Source organism: Narcine bancroftii, chromosome 4 (assembly GCF_036971445.1).
Source record: "Narcine bancroftii isolate sNarBan1 chromosome 4, sNarBan1.hap1, whole genome shotgun sequence".
NCBI lineage: Eukaryota > Metazoa > Chordata > Chondrichthyes > Torpediniformes > Narcinidae > Narcine > Narcine bancroftii.
Genome location: NC_091472.1, coordinates 317,871,216 through 317,883,122, shown reverse-complemented (window position 1 = coordinate 317,883,122; position 11,907 = coordinate 317,871,216). Strand labels below are relative to the sequence as shown.

At 49.8% G+C, this 11,907-nt stretch overlaps 1 protein-coding gene across 1 annotated transcript in view; it reads right to left on the bottom strand.

Moving 5' to 3' along the window:
- Window positions 1–7,796: 7,796 nt before the first annotated feature.
- LOC138762315 (mannose-1-phosphate guanylyltransferase regulatory subunit alpha-A-like) overlaps window positions 7,797–11,907 on the bottom strand; it is a 39,229-nt gene continuing 35,118 nt past the window's right edge. Inside the window, exons 11-12 of the mRNA XM_069936069.1 lie at window positions 10,654–10,822; window positions 7,797–8,166 (exon numbers count right to left, since the gene is read on the bottom strand). Of these exons, the coding sequence (XP_069792170.1) occupies window positions 8,066–8,166; window positions 10,654–10,822 (270 nt within the window). The 3' untranslated portion in view covers window positions 7,797–8,065. The remainder of the gene's footprint in view (window positions 8,167–10,653; window positions 10,823–11,907) is intronic.

The window sequence follows — 11,907 nt, the reverse complement described above, 5'->3', positions numbered from 1 at the left end:
TTTTATAAATGACCTGGATGAAGAGGTGAAAGGATGGGTCAGTAAGTTTGCGGATGATACGAAGGTTGGAGGAGTTGTGGATGGAGCTGAAGGTTGTCGAAAGTTACAAGAGGATATAGACAGGATGCAGAGTTGGGTAGAAAAGTGGCAGATGGAGTTCAATCTGGATAAGTGTGTGGTGATGCATTTTGGAAAGACAAACCAGAAGGGTGAGAACAGGTTTAATGGTCGGTTACTTGATGGTGTGGATGAACAAAGGAACTTGGGGATCAAATCTATACATCCCTCAAGGTTGCTGCACAGGTTGATAGGATAGATAAGAAGGCCTATGGGATGTTGGGCTTCATTAATAGGGGGATTGAGTTCAGGAGTTGCAGCTCTACAAATCTCTGGTGAGACCACACTTATTGTGTTCAGTTCTGGTCATCTCATTATAGGAAGGATGTGGAAGCTGTGGAGAGGGGGCAGAAGAGATTTACCAGGACAAGAACTAGTTTGGGAAACCAGTCTTATGAGGCAAGGTTCGCAGAGCTGGGGTTTTTCTCCTTGGAGCGTGGAAGGATCAGAGGAGACTTGATAGAGGTCGACAAGATTCTGAGAGGCATAGACAGAGGCGATGGCCAGCACCTGTTTCCCAGGGTAGGATCAGCAAACACCAGAGGTCGTGGGTACAAAGTGAAGGGAGGGAAGTTTAGGGGAGATGTCAGGGGTGTTTTTACAGAGTTTTGGGGGCCTGGAATGCCTTGCTGGGGTGAGGGTGGAGGCTGGACCATTAGAGAGATTTAAGAGACTCTTAGAGACACATGGATGGAAGAAAAATAGAGGGTTATGGGATAGAGAGGGTTTAGTACTTTTTTTAAGGAGTATATGGGTCAGCACAAAATTGAGGGCTGAATGGCCTGGACTGTGCTGTAGTGTTCTATGATGTTGAGATGATGGGCTGGTGTGGCAATGGATCCTGCCACCCTATGCCAGCAGGTTGAACCCCAGTGACACCTCTGCCTGTCCGCTCCACTGGGGAATGAAATAATCCAGAGAGTTCTACAGCATGGAAATTGGCCCTTCAGCCCAACCTGTCGGTGCTGACCAAGCAAGTCCCATTTGCCTGCATTCAGCCCATCTCCTTTCCTATCCACGGACCTGTTCCAATGTTACCGTTGTCCCTGCCTCTCCCACTTCCTCTGGCAGCTCATTCCACCCCCAGCACCTTCTGCATGAAGGTTCCCCTCAGGTCCCCTTTGAATCTTCCCCCTCCTCACTTGAAATGTACATCTTCCTGCTTTCTATTACCCCACCCAGCGGGATGAAGGGAAGGAGGCTCAGACTCTTATCCATGGCCCTCCTAGATTTTATAAACCTCCCCTTCAACTTCTGCAACTCCAGGGAGAAGAGTTCCTGCCATCTCTCCCCCCACCCAGGAGTGGCAGCTCGTTTCCTTACCCACCAATATGTTAATGTTTCTGCACTCTTTCCAGATTAATGACCTCTTTCTGGTAGCTGGGTGACCAGAACTGCTCAGAATACTCCACATTGGCCTTGGCACTGTCTGTACAACTGTACTCAATGCGCTGACTGATGAAGGCAAGTGTGCCATACACCTTCACCACTGTGGTGGAGGAGTCTGGGACCAGAGGGCACAGCCTCAGGACACAAGTATGTCTCTTTAGAAGAGATGAGAATTTCTTTGCCCAGAGTTGGGCGTGGGGGGTGTTATTTGTTTTCATAGTTGGCTTTCCTGCCACTGCTGTGGAGCCATGGAGAGCAGGGAGTGGAGACGCAGCACTCCCCCCGCAGAGTCCAACTGCCCAGTCCCACATTCAGACTTTGAACGGCCCATTAAAGGAGCAGGTGGGGGTTTTATTTAAAAATCTCCTAACTATGGGGGTCTTGGCCTAGGATGGCAGCGCCTGTGTTTGGCAGCAGCCATGAGGGGTTGCAGACTCTGGGGAAGCAGAGGACTGGCGCAGGACACCAGTAATGGGAAGATGCAGAAGAGAGGACCCACGGGATGGTGACCACAGCAGCGGACCATGCAGGTGAAGGACCCACACAGGCAGCGGGCAGTGGGTGACTTGAGGCAAGGAACTCATACAGGCTGCTGGAGACCACAGGAAACCACTCAAAACTCAAAAGTGGACCAGGTCTTGGAACTGGAACACAAGAGAGTGCGAACGGCATCCAAATGGGGTCAAAGATTTGGATCTGGAGCTCGGGCTGACAATGGTTTGGACTGGACTCCATGTGGCTGTGGGAATGCTGGAGGTGATTCCATGAACACTTGGTCACGCTGGTGGGGGGAGAGAGACTCTCTTTTGCTTCTCTTTCTCTGACTAAGAGGCGCTTCAGGCAATTTCTGCTGATGGTGAATCTGTCTTCCTTACAGCGGGCAAAAGCAATGGCATATAATATGACTGTTTTCATTACCTGACAATAAATGGAATCTTGATATTTAAGACCGAGCTATAGATAGGTACTAGATTAGGAAGGGAATAAGGGTCTTGGGGAGGAGGCAGGAGAATGGGGTCAAAAAGGAGAGTAAATCAGCTGTGATGGAATGGCAGTGATTTTGATGGACCAAATGGCCTCACTCCGTTCCTATGCCATGGTCTTGTCCATAAACTTACTAATCAGGCAGTATACATTTAAATCTAAATCACTGTTGTCAATGACAAACATCAGTGGGCCCAGCACCGAACCCTGTGGCACACCACTAGTCCCAGGCCTCCAGTCCCAGAAACAGCCTTCCACCATCACCCTCTTTCTCCCCTGAAGCTCATTTTCTCTCCATTCTGTGTCTCTCCTTGGATCCCGTGTGATCTAACCTTCCACAGCAGCCTACCTCATGGAACATCATTGAATTCCTCACTGAAATCCATGTTTACAACATCTACAGCTCTGCCCCTCTCAACCTTCCTGGATACATCTTCAAAAGGGTGTCAGATTTGAGATCTGATCTTGCTGTACAAAAAAATTACAGTGGAATCGCTAACAGATACTGGTCTAAAGGAACTGTACTTAAATGCACGGAGCGTTAGGAATAAAGTAGATGACCTTGTTGGACAGCGATAGATTAAAGATATGACATTGTGGCCATCACTGAGACATAGGTTAATGATGGATATGATTGGGAGCTTGGTAAACTGAATGGACAGAAGATAGATAAGTCTCCTGGATGGGATGAGGTGACCCACGGGTTCTGAAGGAGGTAGCTTTGGAGATTGTGGAGGCTTTGGACATTTTACAGAAATCAATAAACTCTGGCATGGTTCCCAAGAACTGGGAGATTACAAATGTAGATCTGCTGTTTAAGAAAGGAGGGAGCAGAGAAAAAGAAATTAAAGGCCTGTGGCCTTGACTAAGCTACTGCAAGTGAAAGAAACGCGTTGAGATGAGCAGGGTTTCAGTTCAACTGGTTTATTAATTCAAAATCACGTGTTTAAGAGTGTAATGAAGGTGACTGTGGTAGCACGGCAACGAGCCGTGCCGGTTTGCTTACCATATGACCACCCCCCCCCCCCAGAACTGGCAATAGGAGGCGCAGAAACCGTAACCTGTACACTGTCCGTTTTACGTGACCGGCCTTGTCTCCTAGCAATTGGCTCCACAACTGGTCGTTCAATGTCCAGGTCTGCTAGTTTGAGACTGCCAGAATGCTCTCCACCGTACACCTGTAGAGGTTTGAGAGACTTCAGTGACGTACCAAATCTCCTCAGACAGCCCTCAAAGTCTAGCTGCTGGCGAGCCTTCTTCGTGATTGCGTCAATGTGGAGGCTCCAGGACAAATCCTTGGAGATGTTGACAGCCAGGAATTTGCAGTTCTTGACCCTCTCCACTACTGAGCCCTCAATGAGGACTGGGCCATGTTCCCCTGACTTCCTCCTAAAGTCCACAATCATCTCCTTGGTTTTGCTGATGTTGAGTACAAGGTTTTCTCTCTCCTGTGTTTCCTCATTGCAGTTTGTGATTCTGTGGTGTCATCGGCAAACTTGTAGATGACCTTGGAATTGTGCCTGGCCACAGTCATGGGTGTAGAATGAGTAGAGCAGTGGGCTAAGCCCCCATCTTGGGGTGGGCCTGTGTTGCTGATCAGTGAGGAGGAGACATTGTTCCCGATTCGTACTGACTGTGGTTGTCCGATGAGAAAGTCAAGGATCCAGTTGCAGAAGTGGGTACAGAGGCCTGGAGTTTGTAGCTTCTCGACCAGCCCTGAAGAGATGATGGTATTGACGGCCGAGCTGGAGTCAATGAAGAGCAGTCTTATGAATGAGTTGCTGTTTTCGAGGTGATCCTATTTCATCACAGTAGAAGTTAGTGCCACTGGGCAATGTTTGTAAAATGTGTCTATAGAAATCTCATTTCTGTCCTAAATCCACTCCCCAAAATCTTGAGTCCCTGTCCCCGAGTTCTTCTTACCTACCAGTGGAAACAACCTTTCTGCCTCTATATTTTCTTTCCCTTTCATAATCGTATGTTTCCAGATCTCCTCTAATTCTTCCGGATTCTAGTGACTAGACCTCCAGCTGATGCATCCTCTCCCCCCCTTCTCTTCACCATCAACCGAGTGAACCTCCACTGCACCACCTCCAGTCGATCCTTTCTCAAGGCTAGAACTGCCCGCAGTGCCCCATGTGTGGCCCTGTAGAGTCGCAAGTTCCTCCTATCCCTCAAGGAAGATACTCTCTCAATCTCCCCACATCTATCCTCATATTTAGTGTCAGGCATGCTGGAACATAAAGACCATTCAGTACTTGTGTGTGACGTGTGCCTCTCAGCCAATCAGCTGTGTCCCTGTGGTCTTCTTGCCCAAAAACCAGCCTTGAGATTGAAACTTAAATTTTGTCAGGTAATAGAAACGTTACAGAATTTTTTTTTGTCTGCTGTAAGGCAGACAGATTCACCATCGGCAGAAATTTCCAGAAGTACCTCTTACAGTTGGAGAAGCAGAAGAAAGATCCCCAGAGTCTCCGAGCATCCATGGATTCATCTCCAACGCTCCCACAGCCTCCGCGGCCACACAGACTTCAGTCCAAACCATCAGCAACTCGAGCTCCAGATCCCAATCTCCAAAATGATCAGGAACCCTTCAGCACCCTCTTGCATCCCGGTTCTGATACCTATTACCCCCTTCAGCCAGTTTTGAACCAGTCTCCAGCCTGGTGTGAATCCCTCGACCGCAGTCCCCAGTAACCCGTGACCTCCGTGAGTTCCTCGCCTCAAGCCATCTGAGTGTTCCTCAGCCACAGAACCCCTCACTGACCCACCTCCATTGTCACTGTCCTGTGGGTCGTCTCCTCTGCTTCTCCTTCTCAGGCAGGGGGTGGTCTCCCTGTTTTCTAGTGCTTTGTGCCAGTTCTGTTTCCCTGGAGCCTGTTACCTCTTGTGGCTGCTGCCGATCACAGGCGCCGCTATCTTGGGTGCAGAACCCGTGGTGGCAGGATTTTAAAATAAAGGCACTGTCGGTTCCATTTACAGGCCGTTTAAAGCCTGTATGGAGCTGACAGTAGTTGGACCCTGAGGGGGTCTCTACTCTCTATGGGCCCACCCAAGTGGTGGTGCTCCGGCAGCACTGCCATTCTTGTCACTCAGCCCACATCTCCACCAGATGTCCATCCCTGCCATTCCCTGGGGCAGCAGACATTCTCCACCGGGGCTGCACCCTCCTTGGCATCTGTAATCTCAGTCCATCCCAAGGTATTCCGTTCAACACCCACTGCTGTAAAACATCAGCCAGGGTCGCCACCTCGTCTTCCAAGGATTTCATGTACTGTCATTGATCCTGTGTAAACGTCACTCGCTGCATCCTTACAATGGGCTATTTTGCGTCATTTCAGGGGCTTGGGCTTCACCGGCAAGGCCAGCATTTAGAACATAGCATGTTCCATCACAGTACAGACCCTTCAGCCAATCTAACCCTCCCCTCCCCTCTCTCATACTCACAACCCTCTGTTATTCTTGTATCTTTGTGGAATCTTATGAACACCTCTACTGTACCAGACTCCACCACTACCCCAGGGAATGCATTCCAGGCACCCACCACTCTCAGGGACAGCACCTTTACAGCACCAGGGATTGGGACCGGGGTTCAAATCCCACGCTGCCTGTAAGGAATTTGTACGTTCTCCCTGTGTCTACATGGGTTTCCCCAGGGACTCCAGTTTCCTCCCACCGTTCAAATACTGGGGGCTGTAGGTTAATTGGGTGGCTTGGACTCGTGGGCCAAAAGGGTCTGTTAACGTACTGTATGTCTAAACTTTAAATTTAAAAAAAATGTAAAATTACCTCTAATTCTCCTAAACATTTCACCATTAACCTTAAACACACGTCCTCTGGTGTTTGCTGATTCTTCCCTGGGAAACAAGTGCTGGCCGTCCACCTTATCGTTGCCTCTCAGAATCTCGTCGACCTTTATCAAGTCTCCTCTCATCCTTCTATGTTCCAAAGAGAAAAGTCCCAGCTCTGCAAACCTTGCCTCATGAGACTTGTTTCCCAATCCAGGCAACATCCTGGTAAATCTCCTCTGCACCCTCTTCACAGCTTCTACATCCGTCTGATAATGAGGTGAGCAGATCCGAACATGTGTGGTTTCACCAGAGATTCATAGAGCTGCCAGCATCCCATAGGCCCTCTTTAACACTTATCAACTGCACAGTAACCCTGAGGGATCCATGGACCTGGACTCCAGGTCCTTTTGCCCTCCCACACTGTTAGGAATCCTGCTGTTAACCATGTTGTCTTCTTCATGTTTGATCTCCCAAAATGTACAGCCTCACACTTGTCCAGATCGAATTCCATCTGCCACTTCTCTGCATCCTGTCTATATCCTGTTGTAACCTACGACAACACTATCCACAACACCTCCAGGCTTCATGTCATCTGTAAACTTACTGACCCATCCCTTGACTTCTTCATCCAGGTCACTTGTACAAATCACAAAGAGCAGGGGTCCCCGAACAGATCCCTGCGGAACTCCACTCGTCACTGACCTCCAGGCAGAATACCTTCCAACTACTCGCATCCTTCCTCTGTCTTATTGTCCCTCCCTAACCGCCCTGAGAAGGTGGGGATGAGCTACAGTCCTTGTGACACCAGTGGTGGTGTCGGGCTGGGCAGCAGACACACTTGATATTGGTGCTGGGAATGACAGCCCCAGCCAGACCTGTAGCACAGCACCAAGTAGGGATCACAGAACAAGAGCCTGAAGGTCACCACATTGCCTTATTGAGCTGCTCCTGTCGTGCAATGTGGATAAAGGCCCTTGGCCCATCTGCAGCTCTCTGCCCAGAACCTTCTGTACCTCAGCCATTCAAGTGCCCGTCCAGATGGTTGTGCAGTGTGTGAAGGTGCCGGGGAGACTCAGCACAGAGACAGTTGGTGTGTTGGCCAATCTTCGCCATTCCTGACCAAGGGCCCTGGCCCGAGCCTCTGGCCCCCAATTACACCCAATTGACCTACACCCCCAGTACGTTTTGAAGGGTCGGAGGAAACCAGAGTCCCCGGGGACAACCCACATGGACACAGGAAGAATGTACTAACACCTTGCAGACTGCGTGGGATTCGAACCACAGTCCCCATCCTTAGCACGCCACACTAACTGTGCCGCCCCTAAAGGTCACGATAGTGACCTTTTACTGTTCCTGGAGGCTGATGACTTGCTGAGTTTCTCCATTGCGTTGAAACCCGGTGTCTGCAGGCTTGCATGTTTATCTCCTCCAGACTCTGTCCCCATCCCTCTGGCTGTGCACCCATCATCCATCTCTGTTGGCTATCACGGGGATTCAGACAGACATCAACTGTGCTGAAAGGGAAAATCTGTCTCTTTATTCGTTAATCAGTAGCCACGGTTTTCATCACTGTCTCTGCTGGGCAGTGGGAGAAATGGATGAGTGTTTGGAAAAGCTGATCGGGCACTTAGTGTGGAACTGGCCTGGGTACATCTCTGCATACAGGGCTGCAGTCAGGATGTGATGGTGAGACCTGGAGCACAAGCGGGTGAGCAGATTGATAAGGGGAGAAACAGGCTGTGTCAGCCTCCCCAGGTCATGGTGTCCCCAAGCCTACTGCTCTCCTACAGGATGATCTGGTTCTTGAAGCTCCGGTTCAGTTCCTTGTGTGGGAGGACGATGGAATTCAGGACGATCACCTCAGCAGGAATACTGACGTTGGAACCTGCGGAGCGTAAATATTCCGTGAATCTGCAGCCCAGATGCTGGGAACATCACCCCCGCTCCGCACACAGGGACATGGAATCCAGTTGGACATGGTCAGGACCCAAAATGCCCTTTCATGCCATGCCTCTTCCTGGAGACTGGCTATAGGCGTGGAGGGAAAAATATCAACTTACTTTTCATGGGGCAGCCCTAAAAGGCCGCTCTTGTGTCACATTCATGTCGAACAGTGCCTTGTAGCACCCTCTGCAGCCGATGGAGGCAGGGCAACCGGTGCCATGATACGCGGCAGAGCAATGGCTGACTTCCCTACCCATAATCCCCCATGCAGCAGGAACCATTTCCTGTTTTCCGCAACAGTTCCAGCTGCATGGGGGATTATGGGTAGGGAAGACGGCCATTACTCTGCCACGTTTTGAGTTGCTGACAAGTGGCCCTGAAGGCTGAAGCACGAAAATAACTCCCAGGATTTTTTCTGAGGCTCTAGTTTAAAGGAGATGGTCATTGGGGAGACGTTGGATAAATGTGGGCTGTTTTCTCTAGATTGAAACACGAAAGTCTGCAGACTTAAACGTACCTTGAAATAGGACTCAGGTCCAAAACGTCAGGATGTATCTTTATCTGAGTGAAACACAAAAGACTTCAGATGCTGTGATTGTGGTAAAACCACAGAGATGCTGGAAGAACTCAGCTGGTCTTTTCAGCATCCATAGGAGACAAAGGTCTATCACCGACTTTTCGGCCAGCCGCCACTGCCCTGACAGCCCCAACCGGCCGCCCATGCCCTGATGGACCCAGCTGCCCTGATGGCCCCTGCCTTGAAGGCTCCTCCCTGTCCCTCCACCCAGCCCCCCTGTTCTGATTCACGTGAGGCAGTGGAGCAATGCTCCTTCCCTGACAGGGATCGCAGTCACACACCTTGGAGCGGCCACAGCGCACTTATAGAGGTAAGTCTCCCGACCTAAGGGCAGAGAACCTCCACCTTTACAGTCAGGCTTTTTCAATGCCTGAAAGGACCTAAAGGCACCCTCTTCCCCCCATCTCCTTCCCCCAGCTACGTCAATAGACAATAGGAGCTGGAGTAGGCCCTTCGGCCCGTCGAGCCAGCACCGCCATTTTACAGATCATGGCTGATCACTAAGTCTCTCCCTTTTTCCCCCATCTCCATTTGCACAGAAATGATCAATTCTCACCTCATCCTTTATCATATCCAACTAACACCCTTTGTTCGTCTGGGTTCCTCCCCCAGCCGGGACTGTCTCCGTTCTGAGGTTTCATGGTTCTGGCTCATTCTCCTTGAGGAAGGGCTTAGGGCCGAAAAGTCGGTGATAGACCTTTGTCTCCTATGGATGCTGAAAAGACCAGCTGAGTTCTTCCAGCATCTCTGTGGTTTTACCACAATCACAGCATCTGAAGTCTTTTGTGTTTCACTCAGATAAAGATACATCCTGACGTTTTGGACCTGAGTCCTATTTCAAGGTACGTTTAAGTCTGCAGACTTTTGTGTTTCAATCTAGAGAAAACAGCCCACATTTATCCAACGTCTCCCCAAAGACCATCTCCTTTAAACTAGAGCCTCAGAAAAAATCCTGTGAGTTATTTTCGTGCTTCACCAAAGGCCAGACTGTCAATCCATAAATTTGCCGGCCAGGACTGAGGCGGCATCACCCTGCCAGGTGGGGGGGGGGGGGGGGGGGGGGGGCAGGACATGGGGCATCACCCTGTCAGAGGGGCAGGACTGAGGGGGTACCACCCTCTACTGTCTTGGGCGCGCTGGAATCCTGTAACTCTGTCACCCCACACCCGTTAACCATCCTGGTCAGTGTGGAGCAGGAACAGGAGAGGAGGTGGTGGATGACAAGGCCTACCTATGAACACCCACCTCCATCTACTCTCGCCGTGTTGGGACCCTGCCGATTCCCACATCCACACAGCGTGAAGCGAGCGAACCCCTGCACACGTACCCATAAATGTGCGCACATGCACATGTACTCGTGTTCATTTGTGTACATTTACCCTTGTGCCTCCAGGCCACATGGTGGCTTGGTGAATGAAGATTTAGGAAAGGGGCTGTGCACTTCTGCTGCAGGCTCGCCGGTGGCTGACGAGACCAATGCACGACAGACATGCCTGCCACAGCGGCTGCAGAGAAATACTGTCCTGGGTTTGGTGCTGTGGTGTCAAGGTTCACACGTATGTACATACTCAAACATGCATGGACAGGCACACACACACGCACACTTCACTTGTGTGCATTTATGCCTGCATGCACATGCACACAACATATGTACATACACAAACACATGCACATGTACACACACGTGTAAACAGACACTCTCAAATGCACACACATGTAAACACATGCACACACAGACACAATATGCATACAGGTACACACATACTTGCATGTATGATGCATTACATGTCTACACACATGTACACACACACCAACCCACACAACGCTGCCTCACATTGCTTCTGTCCTTACCGAGAATGGTTATTGAGGGGTTGAGTCTGCCATCACTGAAAAGCGTTTCGCTGTCGATCTTTGCATGTGGATCATTGGGATTCGGGTCACTGGGAGTGCCTTCCACTCTGGACCATTTGCCCACAGTGCTATCCCAGCCCACAATGCAGTTCAGCACACAGCTGTGGTCCTGTGCAGGAGGAAAGGCCAATCAATGCACGGGTAAATGTCAGAAATATTAGATGGCCACTCAGCCCATCAAACCTGCTCTATTCGATGACCATTGGAGAGCTTCATCTACCTGGCTGTTTGCTCATGTCTCCCACAATGGTGACACCAGTCTACTGCTGTAACACCCACGGGTGCTTCCCAACCTGCTAGGTCCCTCCCCCAGCTCATTGTTTGCTGAAGAATGCAGCATCAACAGTTCATGTGTTTTGTTACCTATCTATGGTGGCCTTGAGTGTATTGTGCGGATCTGGACCCACAACCTCACCAACGACTTGAGATCCTGGCACATCTGCCAACGCATAAATCAGAAATAGTAGGCCACGTGACCTCCAGGCATCCACCACTGGCCGTCAAGGTCATGGCTAATCTGACTGCAGCCTTAACTGTCCCCCTTCTCTCCCTGGTCAACCCTTTACTGAGACAGAATCTGCCCCTGTCAACCTTGAAAATGAACCAAGAATTTTATTTTTATTTTATTCGGACTGTGGACTGTCGTCATAAAAGATGGAATTCTGCTGAGAACTGTGTGTGACTTGTGGTGCAGCTGGGTTGAGCTGTGCAGACAGAGAGAGAAAGGAATGTTCACAGCATTAGTTGGAGCGGCGGAGACCAATCAGGGGAGCTGTGTGAAAGGTACATGCCTCATAAGGTAACGATGGGCTAAAAACAACAATTTGAGAACTGAGGGAAATCGCGTGAGGAGGCGGCCTTGAAAGAGGATCTGTAGCTTACGGCTTACTTCTCTCTCCGATGTTCAGGACCACATCCTTTTGTTCTTCAGTTGGGGGAACTGAATTTGGACATTAAGCTTTGGGATTGAGTTCTGTGGACTGTGTTTTCGGACTGATTGACAGGCCTGGGGTTTTGAGGATTTTTCCTTTTTTGAGTATTGGGCACCGATTGTAATGGTCTGGGGTTTCAGATACACAGTTTATAAAGAGATGAGATCTGTTCTGTGATGGATTATATATTTTGTATTGAATACAGATAGGTTTTAAATTGTGGGTTTTTTTTAGTGTAGGTCACAAACAAACACTTCACAAC